Source organism: Cibotium barometz, chromosome 25, assembly GCF_041138505.1.
Source record: "Cibotium barometz isolate CiBa-2024 chromosome 25, ASM4113850v1, whole genome shotgun sequence".
Classification (NCBI taxonomy): Eukaryota; Viridiplantae; Streptophyta; class Polypodiopsida; order Cyatheales; family Cibotiaceae; genus Cibotium; species Cibotium barometz.
In genome coordinates this window covers 16,024,546-16,049,036 of record NC_141070.1, presented here as the reverse complement: position 1 = coordinate 16,049,036, position 24,491 = coordinate 16,024,546, and the positions used below count along the sequence as shown (strand labels likewise).

At 47.2% G+C, this 24,491-nt stretch overlaps 1 protein-coding gene across 7 annotated transcripts in view; it reads right to left on the bottom strand.

Moving 5' to 3' along the window:
- LOC147624301 (ubiquitin C-terminal hydrolase 12-like) overlaps window positions 1-24,491 on the bottom strand; it is a 57,273-nt gene that overhangs the window by 15,298 nt on the left and 17,484 nt on the right. For all 7 annotated transcript variants that reach the window (XM_086819275.1, XM_086819277.1, XM_086819272.1 and 4 more), the window contains exons 12-18: window positions 14,222-14,300; window positions 13,995-14,141; window positions 13,812-13,892; window positions 13,541-13,660; window positions 13,341-13,463; window positions 13,169-13,246; window positions 12,931-13,022 (exon numbers count right to left, since the gene is read on the bottom strand). In XM_086819275.1, the coding sequence (XP_086675401.1) occupies window positions 12,931-13,022; window positions 13,169-13,246; window positions 13,341-13,463; window positions 13,541-13,660; window positions 13,812-13,892; window positions 13,995-14,141; window positions 14,222-14,300 (720 nt within the window). The remainder of the gene's footprint in view (window positions 1-12,930; window positions 13,023-13,168; window positions 13,247-13,340; window positions 13,464-13,540; window positions 13,661-13,811; window positions 13,893-13,994; window positions 14,142-14,221; window positions 14,301-24,491) is intronic.

Genomic DNA, 24,491 nt, shown 5'->3' with positions numbered 1-24,491 from the left:
CAGGCTATGTGACAGCCATTCTTAAGACTGGCATAGTTATAGCGCCAGCTCATTTAGTTGGGTTCACACTATAGAGAACCCTAGTATGTATTTAGTTGAGTACCTTTTCATATTGTGTGTACTCTTATCTTTGTATATGGTGTGTTGAGTGTTCTGTGAAGAAGAAGAAGATTTTCAGCCTCTCACCTTGTGTGTTCTCTTTTAGGGTTTTGTGAGTGTGTGTGTGCTTGCAAGAGCTCAAGCTCTCTTCTCCCCTGCATCTTTTTATGGTATCAGAGCCTGGTTCATGCTAAGGACTGAGCTACAAGCAAGAGAAGAGCGGTACGAGAGTAAGAGCTTCATCTACTCTTCCCTATTTGTGTTGGCGACTACACCCTTGTCAGGAGCTCTACGGGAGGCACCGGCAAACGATCTCTGATTGAGGAGCTTTCTTCGCGGAAGTAAAGCTACAGGGCAACTATTGAGTCCTATTGGACAAAGTTTTTCGTGCCGAAAACGTGTTTCGAGCGCGTTAGGACCTCCGTTTTTCAGAAAGCAAGCGATTTCGAGCCCTGCGGGTAAGTCATCGTTTCTATGCAAAACTCTATTTTAAGAACTACAGGAAGACAGGTTGGTTGTGCAGACATTGTGTGTGCTGCAAGGAGGTCAACCGTTGCCCTTGGGTATATGTATGCACATTGAGGTCACTGGTTGTGACATTTGAGTGTAGTACAGTACCGCTGCAAAAAATACAGCAGTTTGTGGAGGACAAACCAGAGTGCTGTTTCTGGTAAATTTGTGTGTCTGGCAAGATGTCAAATGATGGCATAAACCAGATTGTTGCTGAGAAGCTTGATAAGAACAACTTCCATGCTTGGAAGTTCAGGTTGACAAATTTCCTGATGGGAAAGCGTTACTCGGACTACATAGAAGGTGAGCATGAAGAGGCACTGGAGATACCGGAGATCAATCCGACTGCTGTAGATGTGAAAGACTTCAAGGATTGGAACCAAGGAGCCAGAAAAGTTATGTATTGGCTCTCTATCAGTATACAGGACACCATGATTGGGCAAATACAGGATGCCAAGTCCCCTAAGGAGGCGTGGGATACCTTGATAAAACTCTATGAAACGAATACCAAGGCACGAAAGATACAGTTGAAGAATGAACTTCATACTGTGGAGAAAAAGAGTATGTCTGTGAATGACTATGCATTGAAGATCAAGGGTATTCTGGAATCCCTTGCATCTATTGGTGTTTTAGTAGATGATAATGATAAGGTGAAAGTCTGTCTACGTGGTCTCGAGCCACAATATAAGGCGTTCAAGACGTCTATTCAGACTTGGGAAAACATTCCCAATTTCACAGATGTGGTGTCTATGTTGATTATAGAAGAGACGAGCTTGGGTGAAGACCAACAGTCTTCACAAAACAAAAACAGTTCAGAGCAACAGGCCTTCTACACAAGTTCAGGAAGAGGACGAGGTAGAGGAGGCCGTGGACGCGGCCAAGAAGGTGGCCGAATAGGTAATCAGAATTATGGCCAGCAGCAACAACAACAGCAGTCCCAAAATTCACAACAACAACAACACGCAGATGAAAGAGTCCAATTCAGAGGCAGGGGGAGTCAAAGAGATCGTGGAAATTAACAAAGGCAGTATAATGATACACGTGGATGCTTTTATTGTGGTAAGCCTGGACATGTGCAGGCAGATTGTTATAAGAAGCAGACTGACATGCAAAATGGAAAATTACAGCAAAACAACTATACATCCTCGAGCAAAAACAATGAGGATAATGAAAGGTTGTTTGTTACGCAACATGTCGTTAATGCCATGTCTGAAAATATTGAAGCAGCACATAAAGATGATGTATGGTGCGTTGATTCAGGTGCTTCGAACCACATGACAAGTCATGGGGAGTGGTTCAAGGAGATGAAAAACCTTGGAAGACCAGGTTTTGTGGAAACAGGAGATGACACTGCTCATCCAATTGCCCATGTTGGAGATGTACCATTGTCCATGCAGTATGGCAAAGTAAAGTACCTTGCAGATGTAATTCATGTTCCGAACATAACAAAGAATCTGGTTTCAGTTGGCCAGATGATTGAGCAGGGTTTGCAGGTTCGGTTTAACCCTAATGGTTGTTATGTTTAAGACTTTAAAGACAAGTGCAAGTTGGTTGCAAAAGGCAACAGAGTGGGCAGAATGTTTACATTGAATGTAAACATGCCTGAAGTGAGTGCTGCGATGTTTGCAAATGGTTCAGGAATTGTTGCAGACACAGACATTCGACATAAAAGAATTGGACATGTGAATGTGCAGAGAATGAAGTCTATGTAGACTAAAGGAATTGTAACAGGCTGCCAAAGTTTAAAGTCGAAGGTATGCACAAAATATGTGAAGCATGCCAATTTGGAAAGCAAACAAAGCATGTATTTCCACATAACAGAAATGTGAGCAGAAATGCACTAGATGTTGTGCATTCAGATGTATGGGATCCTACGAAGACCATCTCTATGGGAGGCTGCACGTATTATGTGACATTTATTGATGACCACACAAGAAAAGTGTGGGTATACTACATGAAAGAGAAGAGTAAAGTGTTCACTCATTTTCAAAATTTCAGAGTTATGGTTGAAAAGCAAACAGGGAAACATGTAAAGTGCCTAAGGTCAGATGAAGGGGGAGAGTACTTCTCCAATGAGTTCTCTAAATTTTTGCAGAAGAATGGTATTCAGAGACAGTTTACATGCAGATACACTCTGCAGCAAAATGGAGTTGCTGAGCAAAAAAACAGGCACATTGCTGAGATTGCGTGAGCATTGATAGAAGAGAAGAATATGCCGCATAGCTATTGGGCTGAGGCTGTTTCTACAGTAGTTTACATCATGAACAGGACTCCAACTGCAGCCATACATGATGTAACTCTAGAAGAGAGGTTTACTGGCAGAAAACCTGATTTGTCTCATCTGAAAGTCTTTGGATGTATTGCATATGTGCATGTGCCAAATGAGCTAAGAACTAAGCGGGATCCAAAAGCTGAAAAATGTGTGTTTATTGGGTATTCCCTTGAGCAAAAGGGATACAGGTGTTATAACCCTGCTACACGTGAGTTGAGGGTAAGCAGGGATATTCTTTTTTATGAGATGAGCAGCTGGTATGCTACTGAAAAAGAAGCTATTAAGGCTGATGTGAGTGGAAATGTAGTTGCACAGAATACAAGTCAGCAATCACAATCTTTGAGTGGACCAGGAGAGTCCTCATCTAGTGGTTTAGGTGATAGACCATGGAGTGGCAGGCTACGTCATAATAGCAGTCCTGCAAATGTGATTAGTACATCACATAAAGGTAAAGAGAAAGTGGTTGAGCCCCTTAGTATGCCTGACATTTCTGCAGGACATTCTCATGTTGATGGAGAGTCTAGTGGCTCAGAGATGAGCCTTGATGAGGATCTTGGGATACCAGCTATGAGAACACCTGGTGTAAAGAAGGCTATGAAAGCCATGAATGCAAAGCTGCGAAGATCTGGGAGAGTGAAGAATCCTATGCAGAGGTTTACCTATGATGGTCATGTGGCACATCACTATGCATACATGGCAAAAGTTGTACAGGTTGTAAAGCCCACATGCATTGATGAGGCTGTTGGAAATGTGTGTTCGGAGAAAGCTATGGATGAGGAGATGGATGCACTATATGGAAATGAGACTTGGGATTTAGTGCAATTACCTGAAGGCAAGAAAGCCATTGGATGGAAGTAGGTGTACAAAGTAAAACATAACAGTGATGAAAGCATAAGCAGGTACAAGGCTAGATTGGTAGCCAAAGGATATGCGCAGACATATGGCATTGATTATGAGGAAACTTTCAGCCCAGTTGTAAAGATGGCAACAGTGAGAGTTGTGATAGCAGTGGCTGCGTCAAAGCAATGATCTTTACATGAGATGGATGTAAAGAATGCATTCTTGCATGGGGATTTGCAGGAAGAGGTGTATATGTTGCAGCCATCTGGTTATGAGGACCCCGAGCATGTTTGCAGGTTGAAGAAAGCCTTGTATGGCTTAAAACAAGCACCAAGAGCATGGTCTGACAAGATTTCTGAATATCTTGTCACTATTGGCTTTCATGTAGCCAATGTAAATTTCTCGTTGTATGTGAGACACAGTGATAGAGGGGTTGTGCTTGTTTTTTTTTTTCCAAGAAAAGATCCTTTCATTAGTTATATAAAAAACGCCCGTAGGGCTACAAAAGATCTCGCCTGCTCATAAGAGAGACAGAGCAGTGAATACAGCATGGCAGCCCGGGAGACTCTCCCTAGGTGCTGCAAAATACAAGCATCAGTACAAAGAACTGAGAGGCTAAATCATACAATAGGGGAAGGGGGGAAGAGCCAAACAGATGGCCTGTAGTGCCAACGGGGGGATCCCGTGTGTAAGGTGTAGAAAGGGCCACAGCGCCAAGTGGTGTGAAAGGCCTGGCGCCGTAAGATCGCCTCATCCGAGTCTCCCCGGATGCGGTCGTACTGTCCTCGCAGGATGTGGATCAACTCCTGCCAAATCCCCCGTACAGTCTCTGCTGGAGGCTCCAATCTCCTCTCAAAGGCCGTAAAGCACCGAGCTCTCCAGGTGAACCAGATGGTGAGGCTGCCGAGGAGCTCCCATCGTAAATCCCTCTCTTGTGTCCAGCTGGCGGACGAGAAATCTGGTGCCGGAACCAAGCGAGGCTGGCCCCTAATAAATCTGATGGCCTGACTGCCCTGCTCCATCTCATAGCCCATAGCAAGCCCTGACGAAGTCGACCAAGCAGCAGCACCCCATGTAAACATACCCTCTGGAGAGAGAGGGGCCAGAATACGCAACATCCGCAGCCAAATCTGTTGCGCCTGAGGGCAATCCCAAAGACAATGTCTCTGTGTCTCCATAGGGTGGCCGCATCGGACGCAGGCCGCCGGAAGACCGCTGTAAACAAGCCAAGTACCAACTGCTGAGCCCCTGTGGGCGACCAGCCACTGAAAAGTCGAGATCCTGCGGGCCTGTCGACTAGCCCAGAGCCGAGCCCAAAAATCCTCCAGGAACTCCTGTGAGAGTCCCTGTAGTCGCCAATGCCCCGCTGCCGCTGGAGAGACCGTCCTCCTCGCCGTCAAAATATGTCGCCCCAGCCGAACAGTATACTGGAAAAAGGTGATCTCTGTGGCCTCAAGGGATGCATAAGGATCATGCCACTCGTACTCCCCGGGGTCCCACTGTAGCCGGGCCAAGAGACGCGCTGCATATGCCCATATGCGCCAATCTGGGAGCACATCAGCAGGGTCGGGGTCAATATGCCACTTCCGAGAAGCGGCGGCCACTACCCGAATCCTCTGAAAGGTGCACTCTGCAACCAAAGGCGACTCCACCTCCACTCTCTGAAGTCTGCCCTCATCCTGAATCTCATAGTAGAGGCAACTGCCATCCTCAGTGCAAGCTCTGACAGCAATCAGGATCTCCAACTGTGTAAAGGCTCCCATCCACCGTGGTGCCACTGGCTCGAGAGGTGTGAACCACTCCTCTGTGAGTGCCTCCTGAATATCATCCCTCATAATCAACCCCCCTTTGAAGTGACTCAGCCTCTCCACCTGGATCTCCTCTGGTAGACTGCAGAAGGCTTGCCAGTCTCCAAAACTACGAGCTGGGCCTGCCGCTAAAGGCCCCCAGGCTAGCCGAGGCCGAGAACCCAGCATATGACCCTGCTCTGTGCGAACCGCTGGGCTCCAGATGAGCGGCTGTCTGGCCCGCTCCTCAACACAAGAAGGAGGTCGCTGAGAGAGCCCTGGTCTCAGCAGCTCCCAAGCTCTCAGGATACTCAAAGCAAATCTGTCCTCCCATCCTCTACTGAGGCCTGTCCTCCTCATCTCTATAAAGATCCAGCGAATCTCTGGTGCCCAAGTGCCCCCTGCTGGGGGCGCAGGAGCCTGCAGCCGCTGCAAGAGGAGCTCTTTCCAAGGCTCAGCGCCTGGAAGCAACCCCCGAACGATAAGCTTCCCCAATAAAGCTCTACTCTGATCGACTGGATCTATAATGCCCAAACCTCCCTGAGCCAGCGGAAGTGTAATAACTGCCCATGCAACCTTTGCCCAAGCTAGCTGGCCGTCCCGCCCAGACCACAAAAAGTTCCTGATCAACCTCTGTACCTGGCTGATGCAAGAGCTCGAGAAGATCCAGCAAGACGTAATGTACCACATGGTCGCTAACAGCACCTGATTTGCCACCACCACCCTCCCAGCCAAGGATAGTCGAGCTGTACTCCAATACGAAAGCTTCTTCCGAATGCTCAGAAGAAGCGGGGCAATCTGCTGCTCAGGTGACAAATCTAGGCCAATCTGGCATCCCAAATACCGCACTGTTGTGACTGGAGGAATCCATCTAAAACCGGGGTCCGGGCTCCATGCCGGAGTGGGAGCGCTACTGATCCAAAAGGCCACTGTCTTGCGCCAATTGATCAATGTCCCGAAGCTGCACTAAAAACCTGGAGCGACTACTCTGCCCGAAGAAGATTGGCCTCTTGGCCATGCAAAAATAAGCCCGTGTCGTCTGCAAACTCAGCATCAAGCAGATCCTCCCCCCGAACTGGGAGCTGAAGTCCTCTCAAACCGACCTCCTCTGCCGTCAAATACATGCTCATAGCCTCCGCAAAGAAGAGAAAAAGAAAAGGGGTGAGGGGACACCCCTGACGGACTGATCTAGTCAGCTCAAAACTCGGCCCCCGTCCTCCTGCAATCAACACCTGGCTGCGAGCTGTGGAATACAGAGCCGCCACCCCTCTGATCCATCCTGGCTCAAAGCCCAGGCGAAGCATAGTGCCCTCTAAGAAACCCCAATCAACTCTATCGTATGCCTTCTCAAAATCGAGAAGCATCACGACCAAGTCCTTGCCAAGAAATCTAGCTCGGGCCGTCGCCTCCCAGAAAGTAAAGATGTTGTCAAGGATACTGCGCTCCTTGACAAATCCTGTCTGAGTAGCATGAATCAACTCCCCCAGGAACGGCTGGATCCTCAAACTCAAGGCCTTTGCTAAGACCTTGTAGACAGTATTGAGGATCGTAATAGGCCTCCAATGCCTAATATCATCTGATACTCCCTCCCCCTTGGGGATAAGATAGATCAAGCCCTCTGAAAAGCTCTGCGGCATCACCCCAGTGTCCAAAACATGCTGAAAGCCCCTGCGGAGGCCTGGCCCCAAAAGGTCCCAATAGCGCATAAAAAAGACCGGCGTCAATCCGTCCTCCCCTGGGCAACTATGTCGCGGCAGGACCCTCAAGGCCTCGGCAAGCTCAATCTCTGACAGAGGCGCACCTAGAACTGTACGCATACGGTCTATGACCCTCCTCTGCACATGGGCCCACACAGTCTGTCTGCAAACATCTCGATCCTCAGTGGCAGGCTCCGCTGAAAGCAGGTCTCTATAGAATGCAGTGGCAATGGCTTTGATCTCCCCGAGCTCAGTAGCTACCGATCCATCCGGTCTACCAAGCTGGCGGACTCCTGCTCGCGCATGACGGGGCCCAGTGATCTCAAAAAACTCTCCAGTCACTCTATCGCCAAGCTGCGTCCACTGAGAGGCATGACGACAATAGTAAAACTCATGTCTCTGCTCCTCTACCTCTCGAACCTGCTGGCGTGCCTGGCTCAGCTGGGACGCCGCCCACTCACATGCAGGCTGCTGCTCCTGAAGGCGCTGTAGCGAAGCAAGGCTGCGTCTCAGCCGATGCTCCCGCTCGCGAATCTCTCCCAACCGTGTCAAAGCTGCAACATGCAGAAAAGAGCTAAGATCGATGAGTCCCTGGGCACACTGGCCCGCTGCATCCTGGTCAGAGCACTGACTATCGTGCCAGATCCTCTCAATGTCCTCAGCGAGACTGGGATCTGTAAGTATCCTCTCTGGGATCCTCAACTGCAAGCTGGGCTCCCGTGTCCTCTCCTCCAATGTCAAGATAACTGGCGCATGATCTGAAAATGAGGTGCCAGCGAGAATGCCGACGAAGCCCCCTCGCTCCCCTAACCAGTCGCCCACATAAAAGCGATCAATCCGTGATAGATTAGTCCCTCCCTGCCGGCGATCTGACCGGAAGAAACTAAGACTGTCCTGAGACCGGGAGAAAGCCCCATGCTGCCATGCATCAATGATCCTCAGTGACATGCACAACCGGTCCCAAGCTGCAAGCTCCGTGCCGTGCACTGTAACATGACTGCCTCCCACCCTATCTGCCGGGTCCTCAAGCATGTTGAAGTCTCCCCCGACACACCAATGTGCGGCCTCTGGCAATGCATCCGTAACCTGGGTCCATAACTCTGCTCTGGCACTAGCATGATTGGGCGCATAGACGTTGAGCACGCCCAATAGCTCATCATGCATCCTCAGAATGACATACTGTGCTCTACTAGGCAGGGGGGTGGAGAGGGAGCCGCTGCCGAAACCGGGGCGGAGGCGGGAGGAGGCGATGGTGGAAGCGAGGCGGTGGGGGGGGACGGGGGTGGGGGGGGTGAAGGAGGGGGTGCTGGCATCTCCTGGTCCTCAGTCGTCGCCGCGGGGGTCTCCTCCTGGAGGGGAGAAAAGCTGTTCCTCACGGGAACCCAGTGAGGCTGAGATTGTGGCTGCTGCTGCAGCGGTCTCTGGACGTGCTGCTGTGGCTGTCTCCCTCGGTGGCGCCCCTGTCCAGGCTGCTACTCCGAGGCCTCTGTGGCCTGAGCAGGAGTCCCGGAGGCAGCCTGCCGAGCCGAATCTGTGGGCGGGCCATCAGTAGCCTGCTGTGGTGAGGGTCGGGGTCTCCTGCAAGGGCAGGCCGTGGCCAGATGGCCGACCTGTCTGCAAATGAAGCACTGATTCGGAAGCCCCGAGAACTCCACTCTCTGATCTATCCATCCCCCCCCCTATCCTAGGTAGCTGAATGACCTTAGGAAGGGAGGAGATGTCAGACACCAACACTCTGACCGAAGGTAGCCCAGCTGCTCTGGCCACCACTGAAGCAGCTGAGGGGCCAGTCTCTAGTACCGAGCCCACCAATGCTCCGAGCCTGGGGAGGAGCGGAAGATACTCCCGGCGAAGTCCAGGGAAGCAAACTGTAACATGAAAAAGACGCGCTCCCTGCTCCGCCGCTGCTGGGTCAAATCCATGCTGCCAAGGTCTGAAGAAAGCCCGAGCACCCCTGATGTCAAGGGGACTCATGGCAAGGACCTTGGCAACACTCTGGGCGGCCTCGAACTCGATCTGGTAATGTCCACGGCCCAATAGCTGTACATCCAGGATCTTGCCCACATCTGCAAGAAGGGGAGCCTGAAGAAGATCTCGGATCTCCCCTCTGCTGGGGCGAGTGCCGACTACAGATGGTGGAATGTGCCTAGAGGCGTTCCACCTCTACGGCGAGGCTCGCTTCCTCTTCTGGCGAAAGAGAAAGCCTGATGGGGGTATCCTCAGGGACGGTCGAGGGGACTGCAGAAGAGTCCCTCTGAGGTGGGGCGCGAGGAGCCTCCATCAGAGTCTGAAGCTGTGGCAAAGGCGGAGCGAATGCGATACCTGCAAGAACCGAGCTGCACGGAGAGGGAAGGCGGGAGGATAAAAAAATAAAATTTAAAAAAAAAAAGAAAGAAAAGAAAAAAAAGAAAGAACCCTAGGGGGCGGAAAAAATAGCAAGAGCGGGGGGGGGGGGGGGGGGGTGGGGTTAAGGCGACGAAGAAAAAGGGGGGGGGCGGGAGTAGCGCGAAAGGACAGGCGGTGGGGGGAGAGAGGGCTGGCGGAGGGGGGGGGACGGGGCGCTGACGAGGGGAGGGGGCGCGAAGGCGAACTGAAGGGGGGGGGGGGGGGGGGCGAAGGCGAAGGCGAACTGAAGGGGAGCGAAGGCGAACTGAAGCGGGGGGGAGCGAAGGCGAAATGAAGCGGGGGCGCGAAGGCGAACTGAAGGGGGGGGGGGAGGGGGGCGCTTCAGCGCGAGAGAGGGAGAGAAAGCGAGGAGAAGGGGGGGGGGGGGGGCGCGATGGCGAGAAGAGGGAGGGGCGCAAAAGCGCTGGTAGGCGGGGGACAGGGGGCGAGGAAGGGAAGGCGAGGGGTGAGCAGCGCGAGCAGGGGGTGACGGCAGGAGCTTCAGCGAGCTTTTTGTGAGGACATTGGCAAGACACTTAAGCTATGAATTCTCATGCAGCAGTCTGACGTCTGTCGTAGGGGTTGTGCTTGTTGTCATCTATGTAGATGACCTAATCATTATGGGGAACCATGATGCAGAGATCTTTGATGTAAAGATCTTTGTCATCTACCTCAGTGTCATTGGATCAGAATGGCAAGTTGAGTGCAGATTCAGGAGAGATTTTGGAGGATCCTACTATGTATAGGCGCATAGTAGGAAGCTTGATCTACATGACGATCACCAGGCCAGATTTGAGCTATGCTGTTGGGTTGGTGAGTCTGTTTATGCAGGTTCCTCAGAAACCGCATTTAGATGCATTGAGACGCATACTGAGGTATGTGAGGTCTACTTTGCATTGTGGACTATTTTATGAAACTAGGACAGAGATATGTGTACACGGGTACACAGATGCTGATTGGGTTGGTAGTATCTCAGATAGAAGATCTACTATTGGCTTCATGTTTTCTTTGGGGAGTGCTGCTATGACTTGGAGCAGCAAGAAGCAGCCTACGGTTGCTCTATCCAATACAGAGGCGGAGTACAGAGATGCTGCTATGGCAGCATGTGAGGTAGCTTGGTTGAGAAAGCTACTTGCAGATTTGGGTCTATCAGTGGATAGACAAGTTGTCATTTTCTGTAACAACATTAGCAGTATACAGTTGGCCAGGAACCCAATTTTTCATGCTCGCACGAAGCATATAGAGGTCCACTACCATTTTGTCAGAGAGAAGGTTTTGGCAGGAGACGTTGACCTTGTTTATGTCAGCACACAGGATCAGGTCGCTGACATCTTCACCAAAGCATTCGGTACAGAGAAGCTCCGCAGATTCACGGCTTCGTTTGGTGTACATGAGATGGAGTTGAGCTCGAGGGGGAGTGTTGAGATATCGAGCTCATCTAGTGAGGCGGTGGACACTGATGACCCGCCTCGGGGATAGGCCCCACACTTACACCACTCGCATGGTTGGTGAGATCATGGGTGATATGCGGCCAGTGGGATGACAGGCTGTGTGACAGCCATTCTTAAGACTGGCATAGTTATAGCGCCAGCTCATTTAGTTGGGTTCATACTATAGAGAACCCTAGTATGGTGTGTTGAGTGTTGTGTGAGTACCTTTTCATATTGTGTGTACTCTTATCTTTGTATATGGTGTGTTGAGTGTTGTGTGAAGAAGAAGAAGATTTTCAGCCTCTCACCTTGTGTATTCTCTTTTAGGGTTTTGTGAGTGTATGTGTGCTTACAAGAGCTCAAGCTCTCTTCTCCCCTGCATCTTTTCATACAAATGACCCGAAGGGTCTATAAGACGAAAAATGTGTTGCAATGGTTCCATGAGGTAACTAGATCATGGAAAAAGAAAATGAAACAACTAGTTACATATACAGTAGTGATCATGTGAAGAGACGAGATAATCATCTGAATACAAAAGTATTAAAATAGCTACTTGCCTCACATCGTGAATATAAGGTACCACCTTTAGTATGATGATCACTCTGCAGGGGCAACATCCATGACCTTGTATAGGGTCTCTATATCCACCTCGTGTTTTGGGGCCTATCTCTTCGAGGGATCTCACGGATGTGGAGCTGCCACATGGATGGTCACCTCGAACCTGTCAGACGAGGCATCTGGTGCATAGAAGCTGATGTGCTCTATGCAAGGTGACCCCAGGGGGGTGTGGGGCCACCAACAAGAAGCTTGTGATGAGGGGTTGTGAGGTATCCTGAGTCTGGGCTTTGCCCTATCTGAGAAGAGATCTCTATATCTGCATAGCTCCATCACAAAGAACCCTAGACATCAGTAGTCTGGAAAGTTCATAATCCTGGATAGTGGGCCAAAACCTTCCCACAGGAGTAGTCGATAATCTTTATATATACCTAGATGAATCCAAGAACATGCCCAAATTCATCTTTTAGGAACATGCATGTTATATAGTCATAGTAGTCAACCCACAAGACTATATAACTATCAACTCCAGTATGCATAGTATGGACTAGATACTACGACATCCCCACTAACGTCATCAGTGCCCAATAGTGGGTGTGGAACTATGTATCAAGATATGCTCTCACACACACTCCACACACACACACACACACACATAAGAGCATATATTCACACAAAGCCCTTCATACTGAGTTTCTGTCAAACCTTCGAAGATGCAGGGCAGACTCAACCATAATGAAGCCTAGCACTAAGGGAAGTAGCAAATAGAAAGAATTAGTATAGCAAATAAGTAGTTGATAGGCCAAATGCACCACTAAAGATAGAAAGAATTAGCACAAAATCAACTGGCTGCAACTCGGAGGAAAACTTCACAATGTGAAATATGCATGTCCGCTAATACGGCTGAATTATATACCTAGATGAATCCAAGAACATGCCCAAATTCACCTTTTAGGAACGTGCATGTTATATACTCATGGTAGTCAACCCACAAGACTATATAACTATCAACTCCATTATGCATAGTATGGACTAGATACTACAACATCCCCACTAACGTCATCAGTGCCCAATAGTGGGTGTAGAACTCTATATCAAGATATGCTCACACACACGCACTCCACACACACACACACATAAGAGCATATATTTACTATGTTTGACTTAGGTTTCAAGGGGTAGTAGACATGCCCCTTCAATCCGATTGGTCTTTTAATGCACTAAATGTTGCCTTTGGGTCTCATAGACCCTTTGGTGTTCTGCAGACACATATTTACTCTCCATATAAACACACATATGCACACACACACACACAATATATATGCATACTCTCCAAAAAAAAATGTAAAGTTTACCGTAGTTCTTCCTTTTCTGGATTGTAAAGCTTGAAGAAAAGTAATATGTCGTCCTTTGTCTTGTGATATACAGAGAAGAGTGTTTGTGGATCCTATATTATTGTAACAAAAAAGGAAAGTTCTAAAATCCCACATAAAATACACTGCTGCAGCATGCAGAAAGCAGGGCACTAAATCCTCCAGCCTAGAACAGATCAAAGTAGAACTTAAATGAAATAAGTTTTAAAGACCGCAATACTTGATCAGGAAGGACTTCAAGAAAAAGTTTCAGCTCCGCATTATGGGCTTTGTTTGCCGCTTCCTTCAAGTGGCCCACCTGCAACAGAGAAAATCAAACAAAAATGCTGAAACTTAAGCTATGTAGATTACGCATTTATCCCAATACTGCCAGAAAGCAAAAGACAGTATACCGTTTGATATTCTTCCTGTTCTGTCAAGGGCCTATTTGGGCGGTAAGTCTGGTTCTGACGTTTAGCCCAGAGCCAAAACCTTTGATATCGAACAGGTATTCCCAACTCCTTGGCAACCTCCTCCTGCAACCAAAAATTTATTACATTCCAAAATCACAAGAATCCAAAGAAGACTAGCTAAAATAGAAATTTCCCCTTACCTTAAACTGAATAAAGGGAGTTTGCTTCTGTATCCGAAAGCTCTGTACTTTATCGTGATCAACAAGGTCAAAAAAGATGTCTTTCCCTACTTGACTTTCAAGATTGTGGTCTCGAGCTACCTGTCCAGGCCCACAAAGTCCATCACATGCATCCCAAAGTGGAATCGGATTAAAGGATGGCAGGTCTGCCTACAAGCATACACATCCAGAAACTTGAAAACCCAACAAAAGATGGGACCTGAGAGTGTGTTCTGTCTTCTCAATCACTGACCTTAATGATTGTGTAAAGGTGTGCTTCTGCCTTCTCCTTTCTTTTATGCTCCTTTTCTTCCTGCTCCTTTTTTAGCCTCGTCTTTTAACAAAAAGAAAACAAAGATAATGACAAATGGCCATTAAAAACCTCAAACAAGAGCTTTTGAAGCTTATCTTCTTGCCAAAGGAAGACAAAGACTACCTGCAGGTGCTCTGCAATGTCTTTCTCATCAACATTACAAACAATCTTATCCTTATCACTCTCTCTGATGTAAACAAGCATGTATGCATTCGAATACTTTGTGAACTTGAAAGGTGCATTGTTGAAGCCTGGATTTGTTTGCGGTAACTGCAAAAGATGCCGAATACTTTTCAAGCCTTACTTGAAAAGCATGGACAAACAAAACTACAATACTACAATCTCCATACCTCCTCTTCTCCTCCATATTGTTCTTCCAAAGCAGTCTTTAACTTCTCTTTTGTTACTCTTTCATCATCAAATTTGTACCTGCAAGTTGCGAAACAATAGCCATTGGTCGTCTCTACTTGGAATTATATCCTGCCACTCATCAAGTAAGTGGTGGTGCATTTACATGCTTTTCCTATTAATTGCACTTGCGCATAGAAGCCCATGTATTGTCTCTATTGGATAATTATGAGTGCTAAAGCTTAATGTTTAGTTGCTTTTGAGTTGTATCTACCAACGGATTAAGTGAATGATCGGATCTTTATTGGAGTTGTTACAGAGGTAGGCTGCTTTTGCATTAGGACTGGGCGACTGGGCATTCTCACCCTGCATATATTGGTGCTGTAGATTTCCAGTTGGAACCAAGCATTTTTAGACATATTGGTTAAAATCTGGGCTCTCAGTCATTGATTGCCTAAATAATCAAGGCAAAGACAATCGTAAAGGATCTCCATCCAACAAGTGGGGACCAAGCAACACCCTCCTCATTCAGTGTGTACAATTTATATAACATGTATGTTGTGCTAGGAGTGTTACTAGGGACCGAAAATGGACCAGTCCCTTCATTTGGATAGCCTCGTACAATACTTTATGTGAATCACATAGACTCAACAAACACGCGAAAACAAACAAAAGCAGTACCAACTACTCTGGAATCGGTAGATGTTCTGATTAGAAACCTCATGCTAAGCACACCATGACTGGCTATGGGGCCTACAAACTTGCACAACTAACCCCTCACAATGATCATGCTTGGATACCTTGATAACAGGATTAAGACCCACTTTCAGGCTTACTACAGGGTCCTCCATGACCAAGCCCTAGAACTATCCAACATGGAACCACACAGTAGTGAGGCCTAAGGCTCACCTCCCAGCCATTGAGTCCTCTGGACTCACCCCCGAGTTGAAGTCCCTAGATACATCCTTGGAGGTGCTCCCCCGCAGCAAGACATGACATCCCATACCACCAGGCCACACCCTACAGGTGTCGTTACGGTGAACATCCCCGATGGGCAATGCTCAGCGATGTCAAACTAGATGACTTATGAGCCTCGGTTTCACTTATATAGGCCAGTGGGCTTTATAATTAGCCCTAGTGTTTTTATAAGCTTTTAACCCTATAATTACTTATAACTACGCCACCACTCATAAGTCTCTTCCCACATTAGGGATATCTCCCAACTAGGAGCCCCATGTTTGGCCTCCAACCTGACCCCGCACTAGTGTGCTTCAATCCGCTCTCAAGGTTATGAATTGCACAAGAGTGGCCACATCTCATGGAACCTTTGCTCCAAGCCACCATATGCAAGCAAAATGTCCTTATTCACACAATAGCAACCATGTGAACCTTTCTTTTCCTCCCATGTGAAATGAGCCCTCACCTGAGTGCTACTACCTTGCAAGGTATCACCACAATATTTGCAAACAAGGCAATTGGTGCCGGAAGTCCCATACCTATTGATGAAAATAGTGTCTTCCCATGCATCCCAAGTACCATCATTCTTATTTCAGCAAGCCACTATTGTTAGATAGTAATAGTGATTATGTGGAAATAAATACATGCTAGGTGATTGTGTAGACTAGCACTTTATATATTGTGTAAAATAGGCTTTAAAAAAAGCAGTTCCAATGTGTGTGAACAACCGCTAGTGTGTGCAAGTTCTTTGTGTAGGAACAATCTCTTAAAAGGGTCTTATGTAAGCAACAATGTGTGGCACAATGACACCTATTAGGGACACTTGGAATCATGTTTGACATGTGGCATATGTGGTGGCAGCCTATGCTACACCTTTGTGAAGGGGGGCTTCACCTATAAAAGAACCATTATTATAATGATCAATTTATGCTTCAAATCCACGAGTTTTTAATCTCTCGTTTAACCCCTTAATCTCTTTATTAATCCTTAATCCTTTGTTAATCTCCCAATTAAGTGTCATTAGTACGCTTAAACCTTGTTGGTCGACATCTCCCTCTCTGCATATCAAGGTCCTTCAATTGGTATCAGAGCCCGATGTTGTGAGGTGCACGTCGCCAAGAGCAACGGAGTCCAAAGTGTGAGATGCTATTGTTGGTCACCATCAAGGTATTGGTCAACATTGAGAAAGGCGTTTGTGTGTGCTAGCTGCAAAAGGTGATGAAGCATCAAGTGCATGCATGTGGTTTCCCTACTTGTCATTAAGCTGACTCCAAAGGAGCATCAATGCCATGATTGCATACTGTTAGCAGGCCACATCAGCATGTATAGTTAGCAAGCAACGGCTTTTCGTCAGGAGGCTTTAGCAGCAAGCACGCAAGGTATATAGCAAGTCATATCATGTATTCTTGAAAAAAGAAAAATTGGGGATTTTTGTGATTTAGGGATTTTTGTCAAATTTGCCAGTTTATGCCACACTTCGGGGTTTTTTTAAGAAAAGGTCTTGTGAGATTTGGAAGCATCCATAGGCACTCATGATGTTTTCTTAGTGCATCCTTGAATTGTATAGTTCATCTCGGTGTTGCAAAACAGATTTCCCGTAGTCTTGTGTTAGCTCACTCAAATATACAGCCTGTTTTGGTATACTTTGGCGATCGCACCTTCGATCCCATCATATCCCGGTGCCTTGTGTGCACACTCTTGTACCTCTCTCTTGCTCTTACTTTCCTAAGAGCTCACATCAAGGGGGGCTTTCGTGTTCTAGTACCCTCTCCAGCTTTGGGAGATGTCGCAAAGAGCAACTACCACTACATCTTTCCGGGTTTGGTGGGCTCATGACAACTGGAGATTGGCTTGATGGTCCCAACTACTCATTATGGAGTTTCATGATGAAGAGTCTACTAATAGCCAAGGGGTTATGGGAGATTGTCACGGGGCAAGAGCCTCGTCCTACAGCACCAACTCCCAACACCTCCCAAGCAGCATCAAGGGGGACTCAAACTGTGACACAAGTGGTGTTAGGCATTTCAGCACCGCCACCTGAACCCACTAAAGATCAAAGATGGCGGGATAAACATGATACTCAAGCACTGGCTATGATTGCTCTTTCAATCAAGTGATCCTTTGTTCCTCACATCCGATCCTACAACTCTACAAGGGCTACCTAGGTGGTCCTCCAGACCATGTTCCAATCCCATAATGAAGCATGAGTCATGTACCTAATGTGGGAGCTAGGCAACTTGACCATGAAGAGGGTGATTCCATCACAAATCACCTTACCAAGGTAGCAGACCTAAAAGAACACCTATTGAATATAGATGAGGTAGTTGATAACAGAAAATTGGTCACCACCATTCTTAACTCTTTACCAAAGTCCTATCACAGTTTCCATACTTCTCTGAATCTCTCTCTAAGAAGAAAAGAGAGAAGCAAGCTGGAGAGAGAGAGAGAGAGAGAGAGAGAGAGAGAGAGAGAGAGAATGTGGTGCACAGAGAGAGAGAGAGAGAGAGAGAGAGAGAGATTGGAGAGAGAGAGAGGCTACTATTGGTCCTTCCCTCTTGCTGGTCGTGCTCGCCAGTTCTTGTTCATAGTCGAGCTTCTGCTTCTGCCCTACCTCAGGGCGTGTGTGTGTGTGTGTGTGTGTGTGTGTGTGTGTGTGAGAGAGAGAGAGAGAGAGAGAGAGAGAGATGGGTAGAGGCGGATAGTCGCCATCAGCAGGCAGTCGTCACCCCCAGCAGATAGTCGCCATCAACAGGCCGTTCAGCAGAGATACGCTTGCCCTTTGTGTGATCGACATCCTTGCAGAGAAGACAACATACCGCCTTTCGTTATCAGTGGAGCTGCTTGCAACAAGAGGTATTACTGTAAATACAGCAGGTACACTAGGGTTTCTAGCAAGTACTGCAGGTTCAGTAGGGTTTCCAGCAGGTGCTGCAGTACAGTAGGGGTTCCTCCAGGTACAATAGTTTCCGCAAGTACTGCAGGTACAGAAGAGTTTCCAGCTGCCGGTACTGTAGGTACAGTAGGGTTTCTAGCAGGTGACTTGCAGGTACAGTAGGGTTTCAGCAAGTGGTACAGAAGAGTTTCCAGCCAGTACTGCAGGTACAGTAGGGTTTCAGCAGGTACTGCAGGTACAGAAGAGTTTCCAGCCAGCACTGTAGCAGGTGCTGAATTTGGGTTTGAGGGAACGAGTTTTCTTTGCTTTTGTACATGGATTTGGATGATCCGGCTGCTGCTGTTGGCGACATGGCTGCCAATAGCCTTAACATGGATCTTATTGAGGAGATGATCGAGAAGGATGTGGGTTATGCTTCAGATGCCTCAGAGCAACAAAAACGTCAAAGGCTTGATGTTGATGTAAGCTATACTCCGGTGAATGTTGGAGAGAATGCAGCGGAAAGTTCTCAGGCACCTTCTCCGGAGTTTGCACGTTTGCTGCAGATCACTGGTGAGCTTCTGCAAGAATATGTGAAGGCAAATAGCGTGCAAATGGCTGCAGTGGATAATAGTGGTGTGGCTGATGTATGCATGGAGACTCCTTTGTTGCTACAACAGCTAGCAGATTTTCATGATCGTGCTGCTATCTTTTTCTTTACAGGGCGTATTCCATTGTTGCCTCGTCTTAGAGCATGGCTGGGCCGCTTGGTGTCGCCTGAGGCACTTGAGGAGATTTACGATGGTCCGAGAGGCTTTTATGAAATACTTTTTCGCACTTCGGAAGCCCGTAGGGCAGTCTTGGAGCAGGTGCCACTTTTTTTGGATGGGCAGTTGGTTCATGTGGTTCCGTGGAAGCCTATGGCAGAGTACCAAGATATGTTGCGTCAGGCTTGCCCAGTTTGGGTTGAAGTGAAACAATTCCCACCAATGTTTTGGCGTGTTTTACCAAGTCTCATGCGAGGTATCGGTGATGTCTTGGTGGTGCCTCGAATGACATCTAGAAACCGAAATCGTCTATGCATGTTGTGGAATACTGGGAGACCTAGGCCGACACATTTGCGTGTCAATATGGCTGGGCTGCAACCTTTAATGTATGAATTGAGGTGGGATACATTTGCTGGCCACTGTTTCAAATGTGGTGAGATGGGCCACTTTGTCTCCGAATGTCCTAAGAAAGAACAAGTTGCTGCTACAAAGGATATCCTTGATGGGCAGTTGCCCATGGAAGATGAGCATGATGCTCCTTCACATGATGCCCAACACATGGATGTACATGTGGATGTTCGGAATGAGGTTGAGCAGCCATGGGTGGAAGTACGTGGTAAAAAGACACGATTTGTTGCCCCGCGGGGGGATTTCTCAGATGCTGTTTGGCGGGGGCCTTTGCGTGCTCATCAGGGGCCCTTACATACATATGCTCGTCGCCCTTTGGGTTCAGGTGCCCAGCAACAGACCAGGATTGAGAGGCCGGGAGGCCAACTTTCTCAAGGTACAGGGCCTCTTGGGGTGGATAGAGTAGAATGCTATCCTATTAGAAATCGCCTAACAAAAGAAGCACAACAATAATTGCCTCTTGTGTTTGGTTCGAAGGGTGAGGTCATCTCGCCATGGGATGGTCATTACCCTTTGACACGTGCTCGGGAACTCCAAGGGCAATCTGAGATCACAAATACCATGTCTAAAAATGCAATGCTTCAAAAGGTTCGTGATTTGGCAGATTGTCCTGGGCCTAGTACACGGCCTTGTTGATTCCTTTTCTGGGAAGGCTTATGAAAATTGTACAATGGAATGTAAAGGGTATTTCTTCGCGCCAAAAGCAGTTCAGGCTTTGGCGTACAACTTTTTGTCATGGTTAGGATGTTTTGTGTGCAGTTGAACATAAGCAGCATAAGTTGGCTGGCAAAGCCTATGTATATAAGGGATTTCATGTTTTCTACAGCGGACATCCTGCTTCGCAGTCAGGTGTTATGTTTGCTGTTCGTTCGCAGTTTCAGCCTTCTCTTGTGATTCAAGATGTTCATGGAAGATTTCTAGTGATACAGATTGTTTGGGATGATACGCCTTTATGGTTGTTAGGGGTGTATGCTCCAAATAATGCTCGTGCACGCCGTTTGCTGTGGAATGACTTGTGTGCTCTTTCAATCTCTCATCCTGGCTTTGTGATGGGGGACTTTAATATGTGTGTCTCCAGGGAGCAAGCCACGTCACCTCATTCTGTAATGGATGGCCCGGAGAGAAAGGCGTGGGAAGCTTTTGCAGCAAGGTCGCTAAAACAAGACATGTGGTCTTGGTTGCATTCAGATGAAAGGGGTTACACTTATGCCTCACAACAGTTTCGGGGCACTTATGCTAGATTGGATAGGATGTATATTTTACATCAAGATCTCTTTTTGCCAGAGGTTCTTACTATGATGGTTGATCAGCAACAGGTTTTGTCAGATCATTGGCCGCTTGTGTTTGAAATGGTCTATCATCCTGTGGATGCATATAAAGGCTTGTTGGGACGCTTGCCTTTGCGCTTAAATCACACTTTTTTGGAGCATGAAGTTTTTGATGTTTATATGCGTCAGTTGATACGACATTTCTCCACAAGAGTGTCCATGGCTGATTATCATGCTTGGCCAGTGTTCCTTACCAACACTCGGAAATTAGCACGTCATTATGGTCTTGCTAATGCCTCTATACAAAAACAGCATGTGGTCCTCCTTGAGTCGCTTTTAAAGGGCTTGCAGGCGTTCATGTTTACTGACTCTATGGATGCTGAAGTTGCGGATGCCATAGAATGGCTGAAAAAGGAGCTATCTAGGGTGCAGGAAGCACAATATGTTCGCTTTAAACTACTTGCACGTCTTGATGCTTTGCGGGATGCTAACTGTCAATCTCATCGCTTCTATGATAAGTTGCATCAAAAACATATGCGTGAGAATATTGTTAGGCTGATGGATGCCAAAGGCAACCTTGTTACTCAACCTTCTGAGGTTATTCAGCATTGCATCAGGTTTTATGAAGATTTGCTTGCCCCTCGAGAGGATGTGTCACCGGCTGTCCTGGCTGCAAGGGAGTCATTGTTTGCTGAAGTACGATATCAAGTTGACCCTGATGTGGCGGTTCAGCTTGATGCTCCTGTTACTCAAGGGGAAGTGGAAGCTGTTCTCTCCAAACTTCCCATGGGAAAGAGCCCTGGTTGGGATGGTTTGACAAATGAGTTTTTCCGAAAATATGCTGATCAGCTTGCAGAGCCTTTGACGCTTATTTGTCAAAGGGTTTGGGATGAGGGATATATGCCTGCCGATTGGAAGTTGGGCATACTTCGTTTGTTGCCCAAAGTCCCTTCGCCTACTTCTTTGGCTCAATGGCGCCCGATCTCACTTATGGGTATTATGTATAAAATCTTTACAAAGATTTTTGCCAATCGCTTGCAGAAGGTGCTTCCTACTCTTGTTCATCCGTATCAATATGGATTTGTGCATGGCAGGAATATTTTGCATAATATTCTTAATGTTCAAATTGGAGTGGATTATGCCAAGGCAAAGAAGCAAGAGATTGTGATGGTGCAGCTGGATCTTGAAAAAGCTTTTGATCATGTCAGCTGGTCTTTCCTTTCTCAGTTAATGACAGCCATGGGCCTTGGTCCCAAAATGGCTAATTTGGTGCATTTACTTGGCTCTGGCTCTATCACGCGGATTATGCTCAATGGAGGACTTTCGGATGGTATTTCTCTCACCCGTTCTCTCCGACAGGGTTGTCCTCTTAGCCCTCTTTTCTTTGCCATTGCCACTCATCCTATGTTATCTCGCCTACATGCTATGGCATCGCATGGTGAAGTGGTTGGTTTGCATCTCCCTCATGGCAAGCAATTGGTTGCTCAAGCCCTTGCGGATGATACTTTTATGTTTCTCAGGGCCGAAAAAGCCAATATAGATCGAGCAATGGAAGCTTGGAATAATTTTGCATTGGCTTCTGGGCTGAAAATAAATTCATCAAAATCAGCCCTCATTGTATGCACGGAATTTGATCTTGAGGCATTAGGGTGGCAAGGCCGTGTGGTGCACACAGGAGACATTGTTCGTCATCTTGGGATATCCGGTGGGTGTGGATGTGGACCCCCAAGCGCTTCTTGCTTGGATTTCTGCTAGGATCTCAGATAAATTTGTGTATTGGAAAGCTCAAGGGTGGCCTATGCATGTGAGGGTTAAGGTAGCTCAGGTTATTATGCTTAGCATGATTTCCTATTTTTTACCTTTGCTACCTTGGACGCACAAATCTCTCATCCGTTTGGTTGCTCCCATTCGGTTTATGCTGTGGTAGAGGCAAGGAAATATTATGGGTCAAACATGGATAGCTTGGAATCACATTACGACGCCCAAAAGAATGGGTGGGGCTGCTTTACTGGATGTCCGCTTGCATATGGTGGCGCGTAGGTGGGCGCTTTTTCAGGATATGTGTTTGCAAGAGCAGCCTTGGGTTTTCATGGCTCGTGACTTGATTGAGTTGGAGGGATTGTCACATGGGCGGACATGTGTGCAGGCTTCATGGTGGGACATTGTGAATGCGGCTCATCCTGTCCGTATTCGCTCATCACACATTTTATCGCATATTCTCCTTTCTTGGCATGAAGTTCTACTGTTGGCTCGGTGGGATCCTGGTCATGAAAGACTACTTTTGAACTCTTTGCAGTTCGAAACATTTGTGGAGTCGCGTGTCATTGTTTGGCCAGACAGAGATGCTTCACGCATACGACTCAACCGCATGGTCAGGCTAGGCTTGGTTAGAATCCGAGATGCTGTGATACCTGGTCGTGACAGGCCATATTCATTTCGTCGTATTCGGCAGCACTTTAGGGTTCCTCGGACATTTCAGCCACTATGGGCTGACATCATGCATGCAGTTGAGCCTTTTACTCCATTGCCTCGGCCATCTGCAGATCAGCCTTGGCTTGATTGGGCACCATATGTAAATCTGGTGACTTGATATCACTCTCAGCTAACCAGGTCTATCATAAGCTTGTATCAGAGAAAGATTGGGTTTCAGCCAAGGCCAATAAGGTGTGGGGATTGCACAAGTCTAAATCATGGTGGCAGAAAACTCTTATGAGTGGTTGGCAGTCTAAACTCCCTTACCAAGGTAAGGTTTTCATTTGGAGGATGTTGGTGGGAGGGTTACCTACACGGGATCAGCTGAGCCGTCGTAAAATTACACTGGCCTCTTGCTTCTTCTGCACGACATGCACTGAAACAGTTATGCATCTGTTCATGAGTTGTCCAGTGGCCCGTCAGATTTGGTCTTTTGTCTCTCGCGTTTGGGAGGCAGTAGAGAGGTCTACTGTTTCGGCTCATCAGTGGATATTTGGGATTTGTCCTCAAGTCATTACTTCAGACAGCCACCTTGTGATATTCCATTTCCTTAGATGGACAGGACTTTGGCATATTTGGACTACACGGAATGGCTTCATTTTTGATTCCTTGTCTGGAATACATGGGCACATTCTACGTATCCGCGGTTTGCTGCTTTGGCAGTTTTCTTCTCTTCTCTCAGCTCAGCTACTGGATGCAGATGTTATTTCCTTATGGTCTACGGCGGCTCGGCTGGCTCATCTTTGATGCTTCTATCTGGGATGCTTATTTGGCTAGGAGGCTTTCTTATTAGTGTACAGGTTTGCATGGTCATGATCCTTTAGAGGATCTTTTGTGGGGGTTTTGTTTGGGGCCATAGGTTCTGTGTGAGCCATGTGGCTGATGTACATTTTGCATATAATATAAAACACCATTTCACGAAAAAAAAAAGAGAGAGAGAATGTAACAATGCTTTAGAAAGATGATACTACACAACTCAAAATGATGTGATGATATTACTTCGAATCAAGTACATGCTTTTGTAGGTTTAGAACCTTTCAAGGGGTGTTCACACCTAAGCAAGGATTTACACACACATATACATGAATAAGGTTACACACAGACATAGGGTGGAGAACATACACATATACTTAGCCCTATTTGGGGACAGTACGTACGCACATGGACACAAGTGGGTACATAGGTGGATGCATATACACGAATACATCCGTGAAGAATACGCGCATACAAGGCTCCGAATACCCAACATGCAAGAGATCATCCTTCAACATAAAATCTTGATACTATGCGAACACACGAGGCCCGAATACCCAACATGCAGGAGATCATCCTTCAACATAAAATCTTGATACTATGCGAGAAGACTTTCCATTTTTTGCTTCAAAAGAGTTGCTAGTTGCACAGCAGATTGCTCGCTACGGACATATATCAAAGCACATTCGGGTCCTTTTCTAATGGCTCTTATCAAGATATGTGAGATGAGTGGTGCTCCTATCTTCGCGAATCAGGACAAGGTCACGAACACCAG